Genomic DNA, 25525 nt, shown 5'->3' with positions numbered 1-25525 from the left:
GAACACCTACACCTACTGAAATTTATGTTCCAATAAATGCCTCCCTCTGTCACTTAGCCACATCTAAGCTTTGAGATGTTGCCAGGTGCTTTCTAGAACATGAGACCCTGCCTCTGAGGGTGAGCTGGCCTTCTCCCTCCCCTCTGCATGTGTAGCTCACGTGCCTTAGCCATCTTTGTTAGTGAGTCCGGTCTTTCTTTTCCTTTCTCCATTACCAGCTCCATTATGACAAGACCATGATTCCCCAACTTCCCAGCCCTTTTCTTTAGCATACACCCTTATGCTGTCCTGTTCATCCTTGTTCTTTCATCTTCCTTGGGAAATCTCTCTAGCATGCTGCCTTTCCCACATGCAGACGCTCATCACCCTTCTAAATATTCTTGTCGTTAGCCATTCTCCTCAATCAGGAAGCCATATGTAGCTAGTCACAGAGGTTTCAAGATTATACACCCTGTCCTCTAATTCAATCTATGCCTCTTGGAAACTGGGTATATTGCTTGGCTCTTCTTTCATTTTTCTCAGTTGAGTTATTAGCAGAATTTTACAAGCCCACACTGGGGTTATGAACATTGAGACCCTTGGGTTCCTTCATATTCAGTTCCCTTGAGCTTACTCCAATGACAGCATGATTTCACTTGGATGAACTTTCTGTCAACATTGTTTCAAACATTCACTTTGTGAAGTGTTTCATCTCCTCCAATCTAACTTACTTGCTTTCCTTAATCAGGACTTTTGTTCCTCTCTAAGCTGTAAACCTGGGTTGTCTCCTAGCATACTTCCATGCAAGCATGCTATGAGATGTCCTGTATGTTGTGAATAAATAAAACTCTGATTGGCCAGTAGCCAGGCAGGAAGGATAGGGTAGGCAGGACAAGGGGGAGAAGAATTCTGGGAGGTGGAAGGCTGAGGCAGAGAGACATTGCCAGCCAGCAGCCATGACAAACGAGATGTAAGGTACTGGTAAGCCACGAGCCACTTGGCAACTTATAGACTAATAGAAATGGGTTAATGTGTTTATTTTATAAGTGGGCTGTCAGACTGCCAGGGTTTGGCGGGAGCCGGAAAAAAAACTCCAGCTACACAAGCAGAGCCTCGCTTTTTGCTATCCCTCTCCAAATACTCTGTACCATCCACTTGGTCATCAACCCAAACTTATAGTAGTTCTGATATCTGGGATGAAGTGACATTAACTTCTCACGGATTTATGTAAGGTTACAAGAGTGTGAAAATATGAGAGTGTCCTAATGTTTGTAGCCTTATTCAGAGCACCTAAAATGGGTTGTTGCTGAATGTTTGAATATGTGAAGAATTCCTTAGAGTATTTTTATAACAGTTTTCTGAAGGTATGTTTTGGAGATTGTTTCTAGCTAAAGTATAGATGGATGGCTAAATATTTAAATTGTATTAGCATAAAATGTAAAACTACGACCAGCGCCATTAAATAAAGAGTTCCTAGAATTTTATTAGATGGCACTAGAACATTAAGATAACCAAATATAACAGAAGTAACTCTGAAACCATGTGCTTGGGAACTTGAGATGAATCTACAGTCTTACCTTTAGCACACTGCCATTTTCAGAGATACTGAGGCCTGGCTTCTTCAGCAAAGGGCGGCCATCCTTGAACCACATGAGAGTAGGTGGGGGAACAGCATCACTTTGACAAGTTAACTCCACAGCTTGGCTAATGAGGACAGAGACATTCTGTTCTTCTCCCATAATATTGGGTGGAACTAAGCGAAAGATGAAGTTTTCTTCAGAATAAAACAGGCTAGCATACTATTAATGTCCATTAATCATCAAGATACACACTGAGGAACTCTATTTTTTCCATTTTCTTTTAGATAGAAGAGCACAATCATTCTTGTATATGCTATTGGATTTATTTCATTCAGAGTCAATGTTAAATTACTGATTAATATATTTGTGTGGACCAGAGATTCTACTCACCAAGTTTTCATTTTAAAGAGCTTTTGTAATTCAAAGTTCTTACCAGTTATATCTAACAGCTGCACAGAACTAGATGGCACTCCTCAGGTTTTTTTTTTTTTTAAAAAACAACAAATCACCCATGAAATATTTTTGAAACAATAATGAACTAAAAGAAAATATTATTTCAATATTAATCTGTATCTTCTGCAAAAGAAAGAAGTTTCACATTCATCAAGGCAACATCTTTCAAAGCATCAGGAAGGGAATGTAGAGATCGTCTTTCTAGTCCCCCACTTCACAGTGTGAAAATGTAAAACAGGTGATGGGTCAGGGTTTACACAAAATGCTACGGCTGGTGACAAAGACAAGATTCCACGGACATGTTGTCTAGAGTGCTCTTCTGTGCCACACCAGCTTTCTACGGCTTGAAAGACTGTGTGGGGAAACGGACACGAGAGAGAAGAGGCTAAGTGGCCAGCTGTACGGACACTCATGATTACACGGAAGGAGGCGGCCTGCTAAAACTCCAGTGACATTCAGATCAGATGCTCCTGGCTCTCAGCCTTGTCAGATGCGGAGATGTGGACCGACAGAAGCTGAAAGAACCCCCTTCCCTTGAGGGTGTGGGAAACAACCTTTCTCAGGTGGCTTAGGTGCAGCTTTGTCCAGAGTAGGCTCCCATCATATCCCATCAAGGACTCACTCAGGCCTGTACACATCTACCTTCGGAAAAGGTAAATGACAAATGAAACCGAGTCCGCTACAGGAGGGCCACTCTGAAAGAGCGTGGGGGAGATTTCCTTGGCAAACTCTCACTAAACTCCTTGACAACTCTGGACTATATTTGCAGTTGTTTTTTTGTTGTGGTTATTGTTTGGTTTTGATTTTGTGGTCACACGAAAAACTTGTCTGCCTGTATTTGGACTGGCGTCTAAAAGGGCTTTCTAAATGCTTTGGTAGAAATAAGATTGTGGTAGGAAGGAATGTTACTACAGTCTACAGGCTGCTGTTTCGGGGTCAATACTCCAGCATGTGGTAAAGTAATGATCAGTGTAGTAGACTGACAAGCAACATTCTGTGCCTGTAGTCATCAAATTCTCTGCTACCAGATTGCTTCAGAGGGAAAGAGTAAGGAAACAAGGGGCACTTCTGTGGGTCATCTCTAGGTGTATGGCTTGAGTAAACCATGAATGAATGGACTATAAAGGAGAAAATACCTCACACAATGCATGGAACAGAGTAGGGGAGCATCTTTGCAGGGATCTGTGGCATCCCTGGTCACTGAGCACCACACAAGGTGTTGACGCATAGTGAGCATCAGGCAACTTCTGAGCACCAGGAAAGAGTTGGATTGATTTTTATAGGTGACACACTAGGGTAAAGATGTATGGATAGTGTGTTCAAAATCAAGAATACTATGAAGTAGCAAATAGGCACATTTAGTGGCACTGTAGGGACCCATGAAAACAGACACATTCATAAGCTTTGGCACAGGAATCTATATACAGAGTGGCCAGTTCTACAGTTTGATCAAATTTTGAATTAAGTTTGGCCTTGTTGGATAACAATTATCACAACTATGTATGTTTGTCTTAGGTTTTCTGCAGAATTTTAGAAGGGCATGCTTTCTTTATGACTGTTTTAGACATCAAGGTATGCCAAGATGTAGAATGACAAATGCCATCTCTGAACTGAGGCCAGTGAAGCCCCAGCATTATTCTGGGGGGTTATTCTGAGATGGAATCAAATACTACCCCCTTCTAGATCATCCAACTGCACTGTGAGTAGGAAAATGATTAATTTTATCTGAATTCATGTCTAGCTTAGTTTATATTTCTCAAACAGCCCACCACTCAAGAATATTGGCCTGATAACAAAACAGGTCTCTTGTATAATTAAAAGCAAAGAAGCATGGTTTTGAGCAGAATACATAAAGACAGCTTTTTCAACAGACATTTACTATAGTTAAATTATGTCTTCCTATTTGTTGAGCTGCTAGCTGTAGCCATGGTCTTCTGAAATGTTTTAAAGAATACCCTACAATAATGTATACATTTGAATTAAAATTTTATTTCTGGGAGTGTGTGCCATGTGTTGTTATATGTATCTGGGGTATATGCATATGAGCACAGAAGCCAGAGCAGAATGTGAGCTCCATCACTCTCCTCTAATTTCCTGGAGACAAGGCCTCCCACTGACTTGAGCTCTCTGATTGGCTAGCTTCACTGGCCAATGAGCTCCTGGGAGCTAGCTCCCTGTTTCTAGCCCCTAACATTTGGATTATGGGCACATAAGACCACGCAGCTTTTTACATGGGTATCAGAGAGTTAAGCTCAACCTCTCATGTTTACACAGTACTTTGATGCTCTGAATCATCTCCCCAGCCCCAATATCTTGGAATGTAAAAGGATTAAAATGAATCAAACTCAAACATAAAGCAGAAATAGAATTTGATTTGAACTCATTTAGCAAAATCATCATTTGTATCTATCTATCCTGCTCGTCAACAATCTCCCTTAACACGTATTTCAGCACACAGCCATCTTGTCTTACCATATACTCTGAGGTCAATGTCCCTCTGTTTCTCCCCAGCAGCGTTCACTGCCACGCAGGTGTACCTTCCTGTGTCACTCATCTGTGCACTGGTCAGAGCTAAGATGCGACCCCCAGAGAGAACCTACCAATGGAAACAAAGCCAATTAACCAATACACCCATGATAATAGTAGTGTATTCTTTTTATCATTTACACAAATGTTCATAGAAGAGAGCATGAAAAGCATACCTAAGAGAAGAGGGAATAAAAAGAGGTCATTCTCCAAGATTTTCTTAGATAAAATAGTTCAGACATCACAACAGTATTAACTAAAAAAAAATTAGTCATATTCATTGTTATATTATCCCACAGATCTAGCAATTTCTTTTAATATTGACTTGAACTTCATGTCTTTTATGATCATCAATTCTGAACAACTGAATTTTAAAAAATAGAATGCCAAAATTATATTCTGTGTTGGGCAAAATAAGTTAGTTAAACTTTATATCAACACAAGAACCTCTTAGAGGTATTTTGAGTTCAGCTTTCGATTACTGCAAGAATAAAATATTGTAACAAAACAAGTCATACAGAATTGTGGCTCCTCTGTGTGTATTAAAGTGCTAGCCTGTAGACTATTAAGTGTGCAATAGCATTAAGTCTAAAGCAAAGTATATATTTATCAATTAAATACTATTTTATTGCTTAAAAGTATCAGTGACCATCTGAGAGAATTATTCAATGCACAGTTGGCACAAAACTTCCATTTGTAAAAAAAAATACAATATCTGCAAAGGAGCATGAAACAAAAGCACAATAAAACAAGGAATGTCTGTGTACAGGCTTCTGTGTTTCTAACTCAGAGCCAAGGGTGCTTCTGTGTTTTTAACTCAAAGTCAATGGACTGCTTTTAAAATTTTCAGAGACTCAAATTTCATTTCTCATAATATTTCCATTATGATTTTCTCTACTTCATTCTTTGATGTTTTTATGGACACACACATGCCTCACTGATTCATTATTTCCAGACATTTAAATAAAACCCTACCAGAAATTTCTTGTGTTTTTTGTTGATGAGTATTCCGTATGCCAGGAATAGAAACAGGCATGGGCATGAAAGAACAGCTATCTAATGGGTTAAACTTAACACCCACCTGTGAGGGATGGGGACTCATATATAAACATATATATGAGTTTATATATATATATATATATATATATATATATATATATATATATATATATATATATATACAGAAAGTTGTGTGTATGTGTCTATGACAGGCATTGTAGGTACTTGTGCACACACTCCTTTTGAAAATAACATTTACTAACTCTTATTCTCCAAATCTTGTCAACCGCTTCTTGAGTCTGAGTAGCCTGTGTTGAACATGTTAGTCATAGGAAAGAAGATACCTGTATTCCATTAGCAAAGCTAGAGACAGGGCTCCCATCTTTCAACCAGGTCAGACTGGGGGCAGGGATGCCCCTGGCTTCACATTCCAACCTTGCTAGATTATTCACCACCACCTCCACCATGGAACTGCTACCTGAGATCGAAGGAGGCACTGAAAAGAAGAAAAAAATATGATGAGTGTTGTCACCATGAGATAATGAAAACCGTACATAATCTCCATAATGATTTTTTTAACAGATAAATTTCTTCCTTATTTGTTTTGGCTGAGTGTTTCACATCTTATCTGAGATCTAATCACAGTAATCCGGTGAGGTACATAGAGCAAGTATCAGTGTCACAGTTTGCCAGACAAACTGTGTGTGTGTGTATGTGTGTGTGTGTCTGTGTACATGCACTCACATGCACATGTCATAGCACATAGGTGGAGGTCAAAGGACAGTTCTGGGGAGTTCTGCTCTCTCCTTCTACCTTGTTGAGTCAAGGTCTCTCTTGTTTCTGCCGGGCTGTGTACTCCATGCTAGATGGCTCTCGAGCTTCAGAGCGATCCTCCTATCTCTAACAGATAGATCCTCCTATCTCCTATGCCTATTTGGGCATAAGAGTATTGAGATACCAAATGGGTGCTACCACATCAGGCTTTTTCACCCAAATTCAGGGGATTGGTTTTATCTGTTGAGCTATCTCACTGGCTCTGAGTGAATTCTTAGTTATTGGGTTATTAATTCCCAGAAGTGTGTGTGTGTGTGTACACGTACTTTTCTCCATTACATCCACTGCTGTATTCTAATTATCAATGCCTCTTAAAAAAGTTTTCCTTGAGATAATTACTTAGACATAGTTCTTTAATACCCATGAGTGTTAGAGTAATTAACAAAGATGGTGTTGCTATTAGCTGACAAAGACATCTCTGGTTATTTCAACAAATAATCTAAAGTTGAAGTTCAACAGCAAGTGAAAACTGGGCATTTTAATAGGTTTCAGGAATAAGAAAGTTTATCGAGGTCTTTAAGTAAAGATATTAACAGCATACTTCTGTTCACTATCAAATTAGAATTTTATAGGAGCATATGGTCATCACGCAGGAGTTGTTAACCCAAAATGAATCTGAGAGATGTAGCACTTACCATGAACTTGTAGGCTGTAAAACAATTCTGTAGCTCCAGCAGAGTTGATGGCTACACATTTATAGATGCCAGCATCTGAGATTTGAGTCTTTTCAATATCAAGGATCTGCCCTCTGTTCAGGAAGACTACACTTGTAGAACCAGAGAGTGGGTGGTTGTCTTTGTACCATGTAATAACTGAAGGGTGAAGGGGAGAGTAAAATTTTTCTTTCAAAAGTCACTCTACTAAGTTGTATCTGAAATAAATATACTAAGATGTCTCTAACTAAAAATGCTATATTCTTATTGTTTGAGTTTAATTGGCTTAAATATCTCTTGAGGGTTGATTTTTAAGAGAAGATAATCCTAAGAAATCCTGGACTGCTGAGTCCAATCAATGAGTTCAGGAATTGAACCAATGAAAGACATTTTCTACATCATTTCTAATATGTCAACATGGCTTGATGGTAAAATTTTTAGCTTATTCTATTTATGTTATTGTGCATTTCCTACAAAATTGTTGACATGTTAAATCAAAACCATCTATCATGTATAATATTGGATTCAATGATTTTACATTGTCATCAGTTCACAAAAATAGCCTACCAGTGATAGGGAGAAACAGAAAAAAGTGTCAAGGTCACTAGAATGATTATGATTAAGAATCAGCTTAGTTCATCCAACTCCATTAATATTCTTTTAAAAATTTACAGTATCTTTTCCAAAATACATGGACATAAAATACAACGGTAAGTTTTGTGACCACAATATAGACAGGATGATCAAGAAGTTTCTACATTAAGTAGAAAGATTCTTCCATTCAGTTAAAAGCTATTGAAAATTTTAAAATATCATCTCCCTAATGAGAACACCACATGAAATGTATGCTATTACTTTCCTCTGTTACAAGTTGGTACATTATACCCATACCAACTTTTCTATTCTCAGAAATGTTAAATGTTAATCAGTTGCAAAGAGACAAAGTGAACATACCAGGAACAGGATTGCCTGCTGCTCTACACTCCAGCTGAATGGGGTTGTTCACGACCACTGTCTCATTCAGCATCTTTCCTGCATCATCCAGGCTGGGAGGTTCTGCAAGGCCCAAGCATACAATGAGCTCACACGAACATGATATTTTAAATTGGAATTGTTATCTAGGTAAAAAATATATGTTTCTCTCTTTCTCATATAGTTGGTGCCATTTGGAACAAAAGTAAAGTATACTATTAAAGAGAATTTAAAAACAGATAAAAGATTGTATAGATTTCTGGGTCATCTCTTTCTCTGTGATCAGACAGGAAAATAGTGTAGTAAAAGAAAATGGAGAGGATCAGAGAGTTTGCTGTGAGGTTATGTCTCCTAGGAATGTCAGAAGTTATATCCATAAAGTCTCATCAACATGACTGCCTACACATGAGATGAACACAGACACCAACAACAGACATGCCAAAGTGGACAGAAGAAAGCCCACAAGGCCTTAGCCCTACACAAAAAACTATAGGCAACTAAGAAATGCCCAGAGTAGGGAAATAGTCTTCTCCAGGGCAGAGAACACCAACTGGTTATCCAGTACCAAATGGTCAGCCCTGAAAAACATACATACAAGTAACATTATACAGACTGAGAAGGCTATATTTAGAAATATTTATGCATATGCATATACATACACGCATGTAACAACAATTAGTGAAAAGAAAAACAGGACATGAATTTGAAAGAGAACACAAGGGTATACGGGAAGGTTTCGAGGGAGGGAAGGGAGAAACGATGTAATTATATTATAATATTATATTATAATCCCAAGAGTAAAAGAAAAAGAAACAAAGTTAAAAGCATAATTTTTAAATTCAGTTCACCTGACTGAACTAAGGATGAAATATTTTCATAATTAGGTAATTTACCCATATGAATTCTCCCAGTGAAAGAATGAATGTGCCTGAAAATATCCAACTTTATTTTGTACAAGACTTTCCTAATCCATTTTTTTAAAAATTAGAATAATTTCTGTGGGCTAATAAAGGGTTTTTCTTCTCTATATAAATTTAAAATGAAAAAGAACATTCCAACTTTAGACAATCACTACTAATGCTGCTGTTGTTATTTTGTATTCATGGAAAACAGGAATTTGCAAAAACAACTTGGAACATCAGTGTGATATCCCAATAATATCTCAAGGGGTGTGGGAAGAGTGCCAGGGTAAGAATCTTATGATCTCTTCTTACTCGAGATGAAACTGTAGATATAAATTGGCATTCAAAGTTTGTAGAAATAGTGTGTTTTACACATTAGAATACAATGTTGGAGGTAAAATCCAATAAAGAAATAAATCAAGATTGCAAATTTCAGTTAAATGGTTTTTAATTAATTAAAATAAATTTTCGTTGTTGTTTTGTTTTTCAAGACAGAGTGTAGCCCTTGCTGTCTTGGAACTTGCTCTGTAGATTAGGCTAGCCTTGAACTCAGAGATCCAACTGTCTCTGCCTCCCAAAGGCTAGGATTAAAGACATGCACTACCACTGCCCAGCTTTAATTTTTTTTTATTTTTAAAAATTAGGTTTTTAACCAGGCAGTGGTGGCATATGCCTTTAATCCCAGCACTTGGGAGGCAGAGGCAGGCGGATCTCTGTGAGTTCGAGGCCAGCCTGAGCTACAGAGTGAGTTCCAGGAAAGGCGCAATGCTACACAGAGAAACCCTGTCTCAAAAAACAAAAACAAAAAAATTAGGTTTTTAAATTATTTCTTTTGAGTTAAAAGTACTTTTCAATTTAATCCAGGTGAACGCAACACACACACACACACACACACACACACACACACACACACACTTCTCAAAAGGCATTAACATAAAAAAGTTGGATGGAGATAGGCCCAGACAACAACTGGACATTAATATATAACAAATTAGTATGTAAACAAAAATCATTAAGCATGACAAAGCAACTTGCTTCAGATTCATCAAAGTGTTATAATTCATGAACAATCCTTCATAACTACAATGTTTTATGGGTTGAACAAATACAGAATTAAAAAGAACACTTAGAAATCAATTGTATAGTGAAATAAAATAAAGTTATAGAGGACTATAAAAATCAAATTACCCATGCAGATTTATTCATTTGTGTACACAGCTAAAGCTACCGAAGAGTAGACATTCTTTGCAAATGCCTCTAGCTCAGTGAGCCACAAAATAGTGGTCAGGATGAGCACATTTAATGGAGTTACAATGAAAGGAACAGAAATCAATATCAAAATCATTAAACTATGTACATGAGATAAAACCCCATTAAAGATAAAATCAAGACAAACTTAATATGTTTAGAAAAAAACACAATCAGAAAGAGGTCAGCCAATACTGGAAGCTGCTGCTGTCACCACAGCAGGGTATCATATAGGCAAACTCTTCAGTCCTAATTAATACATTTCCAAAATTATGTTATAATGAAAATAAATGTTCTAAGTTTTCAACTCAACACCTAGGAAAAGACCAACACAATAAAGAGGCTAGGAATAAAGCTTCTTAGTTTATTATAATTAATTTATCACAACAAAGCAAAAAGCAGAGACCACCACCAAAGAAAAGCAAGAATTTGAGAGACAAGAAGATTCAAAGTTGTTATTTGATAAGGTGATAATAAAGTTTGTGATCAGAGGCAGAGTTCTCTGTGAGGCAGATGTCTGTTTTTCTGGAGGTCAAAACTCACCCTAGAACTCATTTTTTCACTCCCATACTTCCTTTTGCATTCTTGTAGTTCAGTGTTTTAACCCTTCCTGTTTAGCTTTGTGGGTTTTCCTGTTTGCTACACTGAGTTCTCATTACCAACCCAGAGTTTAAGAATGAACAAAGCTCTAAACATGGCTGCCAGAGCTACCTGACTTTTCCAACTGTGAAAAGAATAATAGGCAGTACATGGCACATTCCTCACCACACTCACTAAAACACTTGCTTAAAGCCTTCTGGACCGAAGTGCTGGGTGACGGCTTTGACAGTCACAGCTGCTACAATAAAACTATGGTGGGAATCAGAAGCACCGGGGCTGTGGAGTGATCTGGTTAATTCTCACATCAATAGAGAGCTCAAGAAGAAAAAGATTGAATTTCAGCAAGAATGGGAGAGGACGGTCTTGGCAAATCCATTCCTCAATTAGAGAAATAATAACATTGGAAAAGTTACCAAAAATCAGTCTTTTCAGCATTCAAAAAAACGAACCCAAGTTGTGGAACCACTCAAAAGTGAAGTGTTTAATAAAAAACAAACAAGGCCAACCTCATTAAAAATGGTGAACTTGTGACGTTTTTAACTCACCCCATTCTTGCCACTCACCACACCTCATCCAAACTTAAAACCAATTAGTCTGGGCTGGAGAGATGGCTCAGCAGTTCAGAGCACTTTCTCTTGCAGAAGACCAGGGGTTGAGTCACATCACTCACATTGTGGCTCATCCCTAACTCCAGTTCCAGAAGATTCCAATGCTCTTTTCACATCCAAGGGCACCAGGCATGCAAGTGGTGTACACACACATGTGCAGGCAAAACACTCGAATACATAAATTAAAAAAAAAAAAGCCAGAAAAACTAAAAACAAAAATCCCAAAACAAATAGTTCACCCTCTCAGTGGGAACATTAGGGCAGATACCAAAGTGGGTAGAATGTCCACACTTTCAGTGAAAACATTGGGGCAGATACCAAAGTAGGTAGAATAAATGTGAAGCTAATTAAAAACTTCATGTGGGAGCTGGAGAGACGATTCAGTTAAGAGTACTGACTGCTCTTCCAAAGGATCCTGGGTTCCATGCCCAGCACCCACATGGTGGCTCACAACCACCTGTAACTTCAGCTCCAGAGAATCTTACACCCTTTTCTGGCCCTGCAAACTCCAGGCATGCATGTGGTGCACAGACATACATGTAGGCAAAACACCCAAACACGTAAAATAAAGTAATACAAAAACTAAACCCTATCCTTCCAAGACAGCTGCTATCATGTGTCCTGGGACTCATTTGCAGGATTTGTCGTTATTTAACTAGACTTAGAATTCTCTTAGTGCAAACTTCTCCTCTCAGGGGTATTGTAAACAGACTTTATTTGATTTGTTCAGAGAGACCACTAAATTACTTTCTGTTGCTTCTACAGTTAATCATGGTAAACTTGCTAGTGTATAGCAAGACAGAACTGCAGGTCAGAAGTTCAACACAGCCTCCTTGGGTGCAAACCAAGGTGCCAACATAGCTGAATTCCTCTCTGGGGAAATATGAGAGGATAAGCTATTTCCTTGGCTATTCCGAATTCTAGAGGCCATCTGCATTCCTTGGCGGTGGCCTTCTTCATCTCTCATTGAAGCTGGTCATACCAGTCTGAGGTTATATACACTTCTTCTCCCTTTAATGATCCTCATGATTACCTTGGCTCCTTCCAAATAATCAGGGATACATCCCCTACTTAAAGTAGAGCTGATTAATAATCCTAATTTGATCTTTCAACATAATTCCCCTTTAATATATGACTTCCCGTAGTAACCGTCTCTAGAATCAGAATATGGACAAGAGGGTACCAGAAAAGTCTTGGCAGTGACAATAATAATAACCACAGAGGCATGAGAAAAGGATTTTAAAAATTAAAATCCTATTTAATTTTAAAAATTGTCACTGTGCATTATTTTAGATGACTTTTCAACAAAAACCAAGATGGACAAGGAAAATAGAGCATGGTCATCCATGGAGCAAGAAGCAGAATAGGCTTTTTTCTAGAAAGTCCAGATATTGGATTTATAAAACCACATTTTACGTCAGCTCTTCTGTCTTCTCTAAAGCCCCCTCTCTCCAAAGGTCTCAGATGCTTTGCTTGGAGAGCTAAAGGACAGGGGAAAATAGCACTTTATGAAACACAGATAGCTAATGAAGGCATGGGATTGATTTAAAGAGCCAACTAGGAACTCTAGAGTTCCAGAATTCAATAAGGGCTCAACAGCATGTTTGAGAAGTACATTGGAAGAAGAATTAGTCAGTGGATATGAACATAGGTCAAGTAAGATAACCCAGTTTTAGAAGAAACAAATATGAAAGATGAAGAAAGGTGTAGAGATATTTTAACGTGTATAGAACATTATCAAACATAATGCATGTTCTTGGGAACAAGAGAGAAAACGCTTCAAAATTACTTAAAGAACAAGTAAGCCAGGTGGTGGTGACTTTTGATCCCAGCACTTGGGAGGCAGAGGCAGGCAGATCTCCTGAGTTATAGGCCAGCCAAGTCTACAGAGTGAGTTCCAAAACAGCCAAAGCTGCACAGAAAAACCCTGTCTTAAAAAGACAAAACAAAAAACCAAACAAAGAAAAAAAGAGAGAGTGGCTGAATCTTCCAAGTCAGAAGAAAAGCATTCATTTCCACATTTGATAAACTTAACGTTTGTTTTCATATTTGATAGGCTTAACAAACTCCAACTAGAAAAACACCGAAGAAACCTGTAATATAACCAAACTGTTTAAAACCAAAGGTGAAAGAGAAAAATCTTAAAATCAGCATGAGAAAAATGACTTATGTACCAGGATCCCAGGAAGTACAGTAACTGTTTTCTCATCAGAGTACAAGGAGACTTGAAGGCTGTGGACTAACAAATTATAGTACTGAGAGAAAGTGACTATCGACAAAGAAGTCACTAGCCAGCAAATCCGTCCTGGGCTTTCAGGGTTTCTCTAGGTAATCAAAACAACAAAATCTCAAACAAACAAACAAAAAACCCATGTGCTAGCCCATGTGCCATAAGAAGTGTTAAAACAAAAATTTCAGGGCAGCAATTAATATGCAGGAATAAATTCGGGACGCTGTTAAAAGTAACAAGACAGATAAAGATAAAAGAGTGAAAACTGTAAATTTGGAAGGTTTTCTTTTTTTATTTCTTATAGGAGCAATAATAGGAACTTGACTAGCAGACCACGGGAGAGGGACAGTAACGTAAAGGAAGGGGAAGAAAAAAGCTACCTGGAAGCAAAAACTATGCACATATAAACTTAAAATGCAATTCACTGAAAAACATTATTATGCTTGAAACATATTGTTCATTTAGATGCTAGTTATAACCCTCAGTGTACACACTTGAAAAATAAAGCTAAAATTTGTATCTCAAGAACGTATACCATTGGTGACTCCTGAGAAGCCCCTTTATATGTGAAAACAGCTGTTTCCCTGAGATGCCTCTTTCTCCTGAGACCCAAGCTTATGGCTATATTGAAATCTCCTCACAATAAGCTCTAACTTTAATTAAAAATACATGCCAGTTATAAACATATATACATATAACAACAGAGTCCCAACATGCATTGAGAAAAGGAAAAATTATTTTTAATGATTGGAGACATTAGATGGGTGGTGGTTTAATCCCAGCCACACACGCCTTTAATCCCAGCACTCATGAGGCACAGCCAGGCGGATCTCTGTGAGTTTGAAGCCAGCCTGGTGTTCAGAGTGAGAGCCAGGACAGGCACCAAAACTACACAGAGAAACCCTGTCTTGAAAAATAAAAAAAGTAGCCGGGCGGTGGTGGCGCACACCTTTAATCCCAGCACTCGGGAGGCAGAGCCAGGCGGATCTCTGTGAGTTCGAGGCCAGCCTGGGCTACCAAGTGAGATCCAGAAAAGGCGCAAAGCTACACAGAGAAACCCTGTCTCAAGAAACCAAAAAAAAAAGAAAAAGAAAAAAAAAAGAAAAATCAAATTGGAGACATTGATATCCTACTATGAATAACAGATAAAAATAAGGAGACAAACAAGGAAGACATGTAAAGTTGACTGCTGGATACCTCATATATACACAGGTGACTCCACATATAGGTACATACATGCATACACCATAAACACAAACACACACAACACACACACACACACACACACACACACACACACACACACACACACACACACTCAGAAAGCTGAAGAGCAAAGGCCTCTATCCAGGTATGCTCTTTGGGTGTGGTTAGCACCCCAGGCTGACAAGAAGCAAATGGGTCGGAAATCCCCCAAATTTTTGAATGGATTATTTGCTTTTTGTCTAGGGCCATGCCATTCTGAACATGCTTGATCTTGTCTGATTATATGCTTGAGAAAGTACAAGCCTGTCCACAGTAGTTTGCAATAGTTCATTACCTCAAGTGACAGACAGTAACATCATAAATCTGTACAATATCTATATGGAAAACCCAATATTGAAGATAAAAGTAAATACAGTATAAATTACACGGCTCCTCTGTAGCATTTAAATGACTTGGGAGGCCACTGTTCTGTGTATGTCATCAATAAGGAGACAAAATTTCACGCCAATGGTAAGATACATGAATTCCCGAGGCAGGAGGGTGATTGTGACTCAATTTACTGTCCTTTTCTCATCTTTTCTTCTTCCAAACACTGGCACATCATGCAAAAACCACAGTACCTTCTTGAAACAACATGAGCTCGACTCTGTCTAGTCTTGTAGCCATTTGTGGCATAAACTGACTGTGTCAAATCCTGGTTAAGTCTGAGTTAGTTAAAATTGATGTTAAAGTGACTTTTGTAAGTTAATCCACCTTATTCACTAACATTTGAAAAGAGTAGAAATTAATCTACACTGAAAACATAGTTCAGTAGAATCCTGTCCTCAACTTGGCCATGAAGAAAGAAACAAAACAGTTCTCTAGAACACTCCCGAGTCTCCACTAGGCCACAGGCGAGCTATTAAACAAAACACAGAAATGATAGAGAAACCTTGTTTGAGTGGGTGTTAGCAGATGTTAGCCAAGCAAATACTTTTAAAATATAAAATAAAAATAAGGAGTCCTCCTAATGTTTTTATGAGACAACTAATACAGACGCAAGAGGGTTCCCAGCCAAGGGGAAAGGCAGCAGGTCTTCAGTCTATTTGTTAAAAGAGTACAGTGAGAAGGGCCAGGAGCCAGACATGTGTTTTGCCCACAACGGTCCTCATGCTACCATTTACAGATGCTGACTGGGAGACAGGCACCAGGCTAAGACTTTCATGTGTTGTCTTTCATTTAAACTTCAAACAACCCTTGTGACTATGCGGTATTCTTATCTCTTCTACCTTACGGATGAGACTCTTAGCCTTCAGAAGATTCACATCTAAGCTTAGTCTCACAGACGTTAAGTGACAAGAGAAGACCCAAATTTGAAGCCCCTCCTGTCGATGCTACAACCTTCTATTTCTTCTGGGTGTATCACCTTGGATGATTTTTTTTCCATGGGAAATAATTATGTGCAGATGAGATGAATGCTTGAGTTATTAGACTTCAAATAACTACTTGTTTGTAGAAACATCTGTCTCACTTGGCAAATATTTGGGGTTTAGATATAACTTCATAGTTTGGTCTAGAGAACAAAAACTTCCAAAATTATGAAACTTTGACGATAAAAAAAAAAGACCACCTACTGAGGGCTGCTGCTGTTTATAACAGACCAAATCCCTCCCTGGAAAATTCCATGAGAACGTTCCTCTTCTCATGGCCATAGCTTGGTGATATAGTCCAAGAGACCATGCATCCTTACAGCACTTTCTTCAACTCTTGTTAATTTTTTTACAATGATAGAGAAGAATGGAGTTATCTAAGATATTTTTATGAGAAATGACAGTACTGAGAAATTGGAATACTGAATATTGAAGACTGAACATTTCATGTGACAACTGTAACAAATGTCCATTTTCAGAATGCAGTGCCCATCCATAAAGATTGGCTAGACAAACCTTAACTAAAAGTGACTATTGGGTTTGTTATATAAGTTAATAATGAAATAAAACGAAACGATTGCTTTTCTATATATTTTGTCAATTCTTCTTTAAATTGGTTATCATCAGAGTTGGACATAGTAATTTAAAGGCACTCAGAGCAAAAGTAAAAAGGCTATCATTTCTCCCTTATTCTTAGTGCATTAGTTTCTATGACTGAGCCCTTTAGGAAGTCAAATTTGTATCTATAATAGTTGTGGAGAGCCCAAGTCTAAATAATATGCAATTGTTTCAATATGTGCATCTTTATGTAATTTCTTTCAAAACCTGTTTTATAGTCTCTCACATTTTCCTAGATTGTCCTCTCAACATTTGAGGCCTCTTCAAAGCCTTTAATTAATAAATTTCTTAGAAATTCCTGTATTTTCACACCTCTAATTATCATCATGAGTATTAATGTATGGATACTAGAAGACAGACTCAAGTCTGGAGTCTCAGTCTTCCAATGGGACATTGCTGTCCTCAGCGCTAAGAGGAGACAGCTTTTGTCCAGATTCCAGGCACAAACACACAGCCAACCACTTGCTCCAGGTTAATCATTACAAGCTCACTTCATCATCATTCTCCTCGCAGGGAGATGAGCTGTTTTCCAGGCACACGGGTACCACAGCAGATGGGATGCTTTAAGCTCTTGCTCCATCTTCCCTCTACGTAGTGATTTGTGTGAAGGAGATGCAATCGTGTTCTCCATCTCATTTGGCCATCTCCACGAAGCCCTTTCAGTGACTAAGCTCTGTCTCTTTCTTTGCACATGAACTCAGACGTTTTCCACTTGCTTCCTTCTCTTCGAAGATTTTTCCGTGTAGATGTGCCCCCAAACTGTGTCTTCTGACAGCTGACCCTTTGCTACCATCTTCAGACCCTACATCTACAGACTTGTATTTCTCTTGGGTACTTTTTCTTTTCATTTGTTGCTTTCTGTTATACCTTAAATAAATGTTTTTCACTGGCATACATGATAATGGCTTTCACGGTGACATTTCCAGGCATATGTGCCATTGTGCATTGTTCTTACTTGATGTGGTATTTAATTTCTTCCAGGGACTCTAGTTTTCAGTTATTCTGGAGCCTACTGACAACGCTCCGTAAGAGCCTTTCATGTTTGTCTCAAAATTTCCCCCAGTACTGGTGACCACACCAGTGGAACCAGAGACACTGTTTGAGGAGAGCTGAGGCTCCATGCAGGAAGCAGCAGTTTGAACGTGCAAAGACGACGGAAGGAGCTTCAGAGAAGGAAAGGCTGCAGGGAACACACAGTTTGGCAACTCTCAGAGTCATGTGGGAACTTGAGATGCTGGAGACAGCTGTCAAGGAACCGTCAGAAGACAGAGGTGGACCCGTGGGAAGCCGAGTAAATCAAAGGCAGTGAGGGATGGCTGTGTCTGTGTGTTCTCAGCCTCTCTAGGACATGGAGCCAATTCCAAATAGCGTCCTTCAAATTAATTACTCTTAGGGAACATGTTTATATGTGCAAAAATGCTCACATTTGGGTGTTTCTATTTTGTGGACCATGGGCAGAATAAATTGGTTTATGGGGAAACATTTAAGGAGCAAAATATTGAACTGGCTCATCCAAATAAAAGAAAATATGCATCCTTCCTAGGGTCCCCCCCCCCCCGCTAGCTAGCCTCCCTGGAGCTGTGGGTTGCAAGCAGATGCAGAGATCCATGGCTGGGTGGCAGGCCGAGCTCCAGGAGTCCAATTGATGAGAGAGAGGAGGGATTCTATAAGCAAGGGACATCAAGATCATGATGGGAAAATGTACAGAGATGACCAGCCAAACTAGTGGAAACACATGAACTGTGGACCAATAGCTGAGGAGTCCCCATGGTACTAGACTGGGCCCCCTGGACAGGCGACACAGTTGTTTAGCTTGAACTGTTTAGGGGGCCCCCAGGAAGTGGGATCGGGACCTGTCCCTGGTGCATAAGTGGGCTTTTTGGAGCCCAGTGCCTATGGTGTGATACTTTGCGCAGCCTTGGTGCGGGGAAGAGGGGCTTGGACCTGCCTCAACTGAATGTACCAGGCTCTGCTGACTCCCCATGGGAGACCTTGCCTGGGAGAAGTGGGGATGGGGGGGGGGGTTGGGAGGGAGGCCTGGGGAGTGGGAGGAGGGAGGAAAGGGGGATCTGTGGTTGGTATGTAAAATAAATAGAAAATCTCTTAATAATAAAAAAATGAAAAAAAGAAAATATGCAAAGAAGCAAATTAGAAGACTCCAATGATCCACTGGCATTTTAAAAATCACTCAGTTTACTCTTTTGTATGTTGAATTTTTCAACTTCCTGCTATGTACCTGGAATTAAGTTAGATCCCTGGACATTATTCTAGGCTGGGTTCCTCAGTAAATTTGGAATGAATCTATGGATTAATGACTATCTAAAGAAATAAAAGAACCACACGAATAAAACAAATGAATAATGTGTACATGGCGATGTCAGGGCACTTCTGCAAAAGCCTAGACTTTGTCCCGATAAAACCTCTGGAGAACAAAAGCCTTCTACTCAAGGTCTATGTGTTCCAAGTTTATAGTAAAGCTGTGGTGTTGATGATGTGCTCCCTAGCCACCCAAACACTTTATGAAAGCCCATAGAAGATCCCAAGTCAAGGGTAACTCCCATTTACAAAATAAAAACCGTGCAAGAAGATTATAGACAAGGTTGAGGCACAACCCTGGAACTTAGGTTTTTTTTTTTTTTTTCAACAAAATCTCCGTAAAGGATTATTAATGGAGGTGATATGAATCACTTAAAAAACATTGGAGAATGGCAGAGATGTCTCAGAGGGTAAAGAATTTGCCATACAAGATGAGGAATCAAGTTTGGCTCTGCAGAACCCATGTAAAAAGCTGCACAGATGTGGCAGCCTATGGACATCCGAGAGCAGGAAGACAGACACAGGGAATCCACAGAGCAAACTGGCTAGCCACACTAGCCTAAATGGTGAGCCCTGGGTTCAGCAAGAGACCCTAGCTCATATATAAGATGGTGAGCAATGGAGAACGACACCTACCATCAACTTTGTGCTTCCACATATGGTATATATGCTTGCACACATGTGGACATACACACATACGCCTCTACACATGTGAACATGCATATATACATATGTACCACACACACGTGTATGCACTCATAAAAATTTGAGCATACTATTTAGCAACCTGAAAACTGAAGATATTTACAAAAAACTGTAATTACAATGAACTATATAGGATTTTTCATATAGATGAAATCAAGCTTTTCTTTCTATATTTGCAATTTATAGAAAATATGTGTTCTCTTACCTTCTATGCTTCCCCACAACCAATTAAAAAAGAGAGTCATAAAAGTGGGAATGCTAGAGACTGCTTGTTGCAGGCCAAAGATAGATGGATGCCCCAATGTTGCAGAGGAACTTTGGGTAGTGACTGTCCAGGCAGCCAGCTGTTTCTGTCATTTCTCGCATTTTTGGAAGTCACTTGCTTACACTTCCTGCTTACTCAGGTAATATTATTTCCCTCTTGGATCTCTGATGAAGTTGAAGACTTTATAGTTATAGTTTACCTTGATACCAGATTCAGAAAAGAACTTCACTAAGGAAATGTAAAGTATGTAAGGTTGAGAGACATTAAAAGATAATTTTGACAACGCAAGTTAGAATAGAAAGTGAATTAGGTACAACCTTTTGCACTCACCAAAAGAGGACAGATAGTGGAGTATTTTTTCTGAATTTGTCAAATGTTTATGGACTAGACATTGTTGATGTATTTATTGCTTGTATATATTGTATATAGTTATTGTACTTGTATATACTTTTTCTTATGTTAGTTATACCTTCTTTTTTATTTTGGACAAAGAGGGAAATGTGGTGATATTTTGTATGTGCTCTAACATATACAGTTTGCCTGAAGATCAGAGGGTGGAGCTAGCCATAGATGCCAGGCAGTGGTGGCACACACACAACTTTGATCCCAGCACTTGGAATCTCATGCCTTTGATCTCAGCACTTGGGATCTGAGTACTTGGGAGGTGGAGACAGGAAGTGATATGGCTGGGTGGAGAGAGGAATATAAGGCAGGAAGAGACATGAGCTCACCCTTTTTTGTCTGAGAATTTGGTAGAGGTAAGAAGTCTCTCTAGTGGCTGGCTCCTTTACTTCTCTGATCTTTCAGCATTTACCCCAATATCCGACTCCAGATTTTTATTATTAAGATCAATTAGGCCGGGCGTTGGTGGCGCACGCCTTTAATCTCAGCACTCGGGAGGCAGAGCCAGGCGGATCTCTGTGAGTTTGAGGCCAGCCTGGGCTACCAAGTGAGTCCCAGGAAAGGCGCAAAGCTACACAGAGAAACCCTGTCTCGAAAAACCAAAAAAAAAAAAAAAAAAAAAAAAATCAATTAGAATATGTGCTACAGCTTGTAATCCTATTCTTTGAGAAGCAGAGACAAGCAAATCTCCAGGACTTATTAGATAGCCAGCCTTGCCTAATCAGTAAATACCAGGCCAGGTGAGAGACCCTATATCAAAAATAAAGGCAGTTTAGGAAAATGGCAACAGGAGATATACAAAAGCCACATTAAATAGGCTTAGTATAAGCACATGTGTTTAACCATAAATAATTATAAAAGAGGTCATGATGGAGTGGGAAGACATGGGAGGAGTTGGAGGTAGGAGAGGGAGGGGTATATTGATGTGAATATAAGACTCATGTATTAAATTCTCAAAAAAAACCCCAAAATACTTAAATTAATGAAAAACAAGGTTGGTGGCACAGCAGAAATGGCACTGGCTATTGACCTGTGGCCTACATATGTGTGTTCACTCACACATGTGTGTGCAACCCCCTGCATGCACTCACACACATGCGTACACATACACAAGAGAACGCCATAAGCATACTCCTACCGTGCACGTGCAGTTGAGTGTGCTGCTGGGCTTCTCCGGCGGCATTGGTGGCCACACACGTATATCTGCCAGCGTCTTCCAAAAGAGCCTTGGCAATGTGTAGAACTCTGCCAGAAGACTGTATCTAATTGGGAACAGAGAGCATGGCAGTGTTTTGTTTGGATCTAAAAACATTTGCTGAGATAGAAAAGTTCGCTTAAATGTATCATGTTTAATTGTAGTTTTATATCTTAGTTATAACTCAATATTTGAGAGCCAGATCACTTCATTATGCACAAGAAAATAAGCTAATTTGATTTAAAAAATGTATTCTTATTCATTTGATAACACAAAATGAAATAAGTTAAGGCTGGCCTCCTGGTATAGTCATAAAACCCCATTGAAAAAAAGACTTTCATGCTGGACTATAAAACATGTGATGAAAATTTAAACTCTCTGAAAAAAAAAAAAAAACCCATGACCACATTTATGTAACACTTCATAAATGGTTTTAAGGCAACAATCTTTTTTGACGAAATTGTCACAGGGGCCAGAAAAACTGTAAAAGTTATAAAATATGAATAACAGGAATGCCGATAAATTCCTGCTTTCTCCTTATTCCTCTCTGAAATCCTTCGCAGCCGGGCCTCAGCCACTTTAAAGCCGGTGAATCAGAGGTCATTATTTAACACTGATTATTCCAAAGTCACCAATAACATCCAATCGCATTGCCCAGTAGTCCACAGTTAAGCGCATAGTCTCTCTTACCACACACAGCATTAGATGTCCAGACTTCTGATGGTCTGTACTCACAGGGCATCACAGAGAGAGCATTCCTCAGCCCTTACCCCCAGGCTCTCCCAGGACATTGTGGTATAGAACCTGCTTCCTCTTTCTGCTGCACAAACAGGAAACTTAACTCTGGAATTTTCATCCAACCCCATGACTTAGGTGAAAAACTCTAAGCACACACCTGAATTTACAGCTTCAGCCCCTGCTGGTCTCCTGAGCTCTACATTCATGGTCCTAGGACAGGCTAACACATGAACTATCCAGAGCTACGTTTGTAAATTATTCCCTCATATTCCTAAAACTGACTTGTCATTGCATTTTCCCAGTCTTGCTTAATGGCGCCCACGATTTTTTCCAGTCATTGGGGTTTGGGCGCCCACTTTGACTTCTATTAATTATACCGCAGCCGTGTGTCTCAGATCCCCTGTTTTCCACTTCCACCACCACTGTGGGATGATGATGGCTTCTTAACTGATGTTCCAGTGTCTCCAGCCTCCCCAGTTGTTAATCTATCTTGCACACTGTTGCCAGAATAATTTATTTAAGATGGAAATTTGATCCCTTCCCCGCTCCCTTCTCAAACCTCATTCATGGCTCCCCACTTTGCCCGGGAGGAAATCTGAACTCAGCATAGCCCTCCAAGCTTACCACATTCCGACCCCAAATGATCTCTCCATGGCCCCAAGTGAATTCCCAGTTAACCTATTTTCCAGTCAAGCTGCACTAAACATGCTAAGCAACATATCCATGCATTTATTTTCAACCCTACAATTTTGCACCTGGCTTTTAATGTCACAACTTCTCGACCCTCGGCACTAGCGTGATCCTCTCTCATCTTACCCTTTACTTCTTTACTCTTTGGGTTAACTTATTTGTGCCCAAAGCTTGAAATATAAACAATGTGCCAATAATTCTAGCCAAATCATTCTATTGATCTCCATGGCCATTGGCAATAACCTACGGCCATGTCCACCATCTCTACCCATTTATCTCCAACTGATGTGAACTCCAGAAGCCTGACATTAAAAACCACAGTACACAGGTCCCCAAGAAAGACACAGGGATCGCCCAATGACAGAGAAATGGAATGAGATCTACATGAACAGCCTGGACATGAGTGGGGGTAGTGAAGGGCGAGGGTCGAGGGAAAGAGAGCTTGGGTGAGTGGGAGATCCCAGCTGGATCAACAACAGAGAGGGAGAACAAGGAATAGGAGACCATGGTAAATGAAGACCACATGAGAATAGGAAGAAACAAAGTGCTAGAGAGGCCCACAGAAATCCACAAAGATACCCCCACAACAGACTGCTGGCAATGGTCGAGAGACAGTCCGAACTGACCTACTCTGGTGATGGGATGGCCAAACACCCTAATTGTCGTGCTAGAAACCTCATCCAACTACTGAGGGATCTGGATGCAGAGATCCATGACTAGGCCCCAGGTGGATCTCTGGGAGTCCAATTAGCAAGAATGAGGAGGGTTTATATGAGAGAGAATTGTTGAGACCAAGGTCGGATAAAGCACAGAGACAAATAGCCAAACAAACAGAAACACATGAAATATGAACCAATGGCAGAGGGGTCACCAACTGGATCAGGCCCTCTGAGTGGGTGAGACAGTTGATTGGCCTGATCTGTTTGGGAGGCATCCAGGCAGTGGCACTGGGTCCTGTGCTCATTGCATGAGTCGGCTGTTTGAAACCTGGGGCCTATGCAGGGTCGCTTGGCTCGGCCTGGGAGGAGGGGACTGGACCTACCTGGACTGAGTCCACCAGGTTGATCTCAGTCTGGGGGGAAGGCTTTGCCCTGGAGGAGATTGGAATGGGGGGCGGGCTGGGGGGAAGGTGAGGGGGGCGGGAGGGGGGAGAACAAGGGAATCTGTGCCTGTATGTAGAACTTAATTGTATTGCAAAATAAAAATTAAAAAAAAAGAATAAAAAATATGATATCTTAAAAAAAAAAAACAAAAACCACAGTACGTTCCCTTAAGTTCTTCCAGAGTGTCCCATATCTCTGGTGGCCAGTGTCATCCATATCATTATGTAGTTTAAAGTCTCAGGATGTTTCCTTACACACACAGCCCCCATCTTCAGTAAACTGTCTTTCGTCAATCTACAATGACTTGACTACTGCACCAAAATATCTTTTCTGTAACTAGTATATATTATCAAACTTCTACCTCTGTCTCCTAGAGAAATGCACATTGGTTCTCACTGGTTTTACATATCTACTCTTGACCCACCAACTTAATTTTTCAGAAAGGATGCAAGTAACTTCAGTCATGTACCACCTAGTGTGCTTTGGCCAATGATGGACCATATTGATAATGACACTTACTATCTAGTCAAGGTGTACCCCAGGCTATGCTACCTAGGTTTGCGGAAGAATAGTATAAAGTTTCGACAGTGATGAAAGTGCTGAATGACGTATGCCTTTCTTGCTATGTATCCTCATTGTAAAGTAGTACATAACAATATTTAAAATGGAAACCTGGTCATGGCACTCTTCTCTTAAAACTGTTTCCCCCCAGTTGCCTCTGTAAAGATAAAATAATTAGTATCGTGTAAGTGCTTGTTACTGCCTCTCCACTTCTGTATGCCACGAACCCCTCTGCCTTTCCTCTCTTCTTCAGCCTTGCTTTCAAATCCCTAAGAGGACACAGACTCTCCTTACTGTGTTTGCCTGTACACACACTCTCTCTTAGCAGTGTTTGTCTCTTTCCCACTTGATCCCATGCCTTCTTCAGAACTCTGCTCACAGGCTTTCTTCAGATGCTCTATATATTCCATCTTTGATATACTCATTAAATATTCAGTTATGTGTGTGTGACCAACTGATAAACCTCTCCCTCCAAGGTAAGCTATCATTTACTTGAACTGTATTTGAAGTCTGTGTACTGAGTTTTTCTTTCCTATAGGGGTGTGGGATCAGGTCTACCAGATGTGGAGTATAATTAATAACAAACAGATATCTATATCATTTCTATTACAGAAAGAACTCAAGACATATCTCATATTGAAAACTTTTAAGTAAAATTCAAGACTCCTTTTGTCAATTAACTTAATCCTACTAGAAAAGTGTATTAATTCTGTATTTTTTAATGGCACTGGAG

General features: G+C 39.6%; 1 protein-coding gene across 1 annotated transcript in view; it reads right to left on the bottom strand.

Annotated features, from left to right (window-relative positions):
* Positions 1 to 25525, bottom strand: part of Hmcn1 (hemicentin 1) — a 435413-nt gene that overhangs the window by 134478 nt on the left and 275410 nt on the right. Inside the window, exons 36-41 of the mRNA XM_059280181.1 lie at positions 21644 to 21767; positions 7979 to 8080; positions 7007 to 7183; positions 5882 to 6033; positions 4485 to 4608; positions 1557 to 1732 (exon numbers count right to left, since the gene is read on the bottom strand). Coding sequence (XP_059136164.1) covers positions 1557 to 1732; positions 4485 to 4608; positions 5882 to 6033; positions 7007 to 7183; positions 7979 to 8080; positions 21644 to 21767 — 855 coding nt within the window. The remainder of the gene's footprint in view (positions 1 to 1556; positions 1733 to 4484; positions 4609 to 5881; positions 6034 to 7006; positions 7184 to 7978; positions 8081 to 21643; positions 21768 to 25525) is intronic.

Source organism: Peromyscus eremicus, chromosome 15 (genome assembly GCF_949786415.1).
Source record: "Peromyscus eremicus chromosome 15, PerEre_H2_v1, whole genome shotgun sequence".
In the NCBI taxonomy this organism is placed as follows: Eukaryota; Metazoa; Chordata; class Mammalia; order Rodentia; family Cricetidae; genus Peromyscus; species Peromyscus eremicus.
This window is presented reverse-complemented; position numbering and strand designations above follow the sequence as displayed.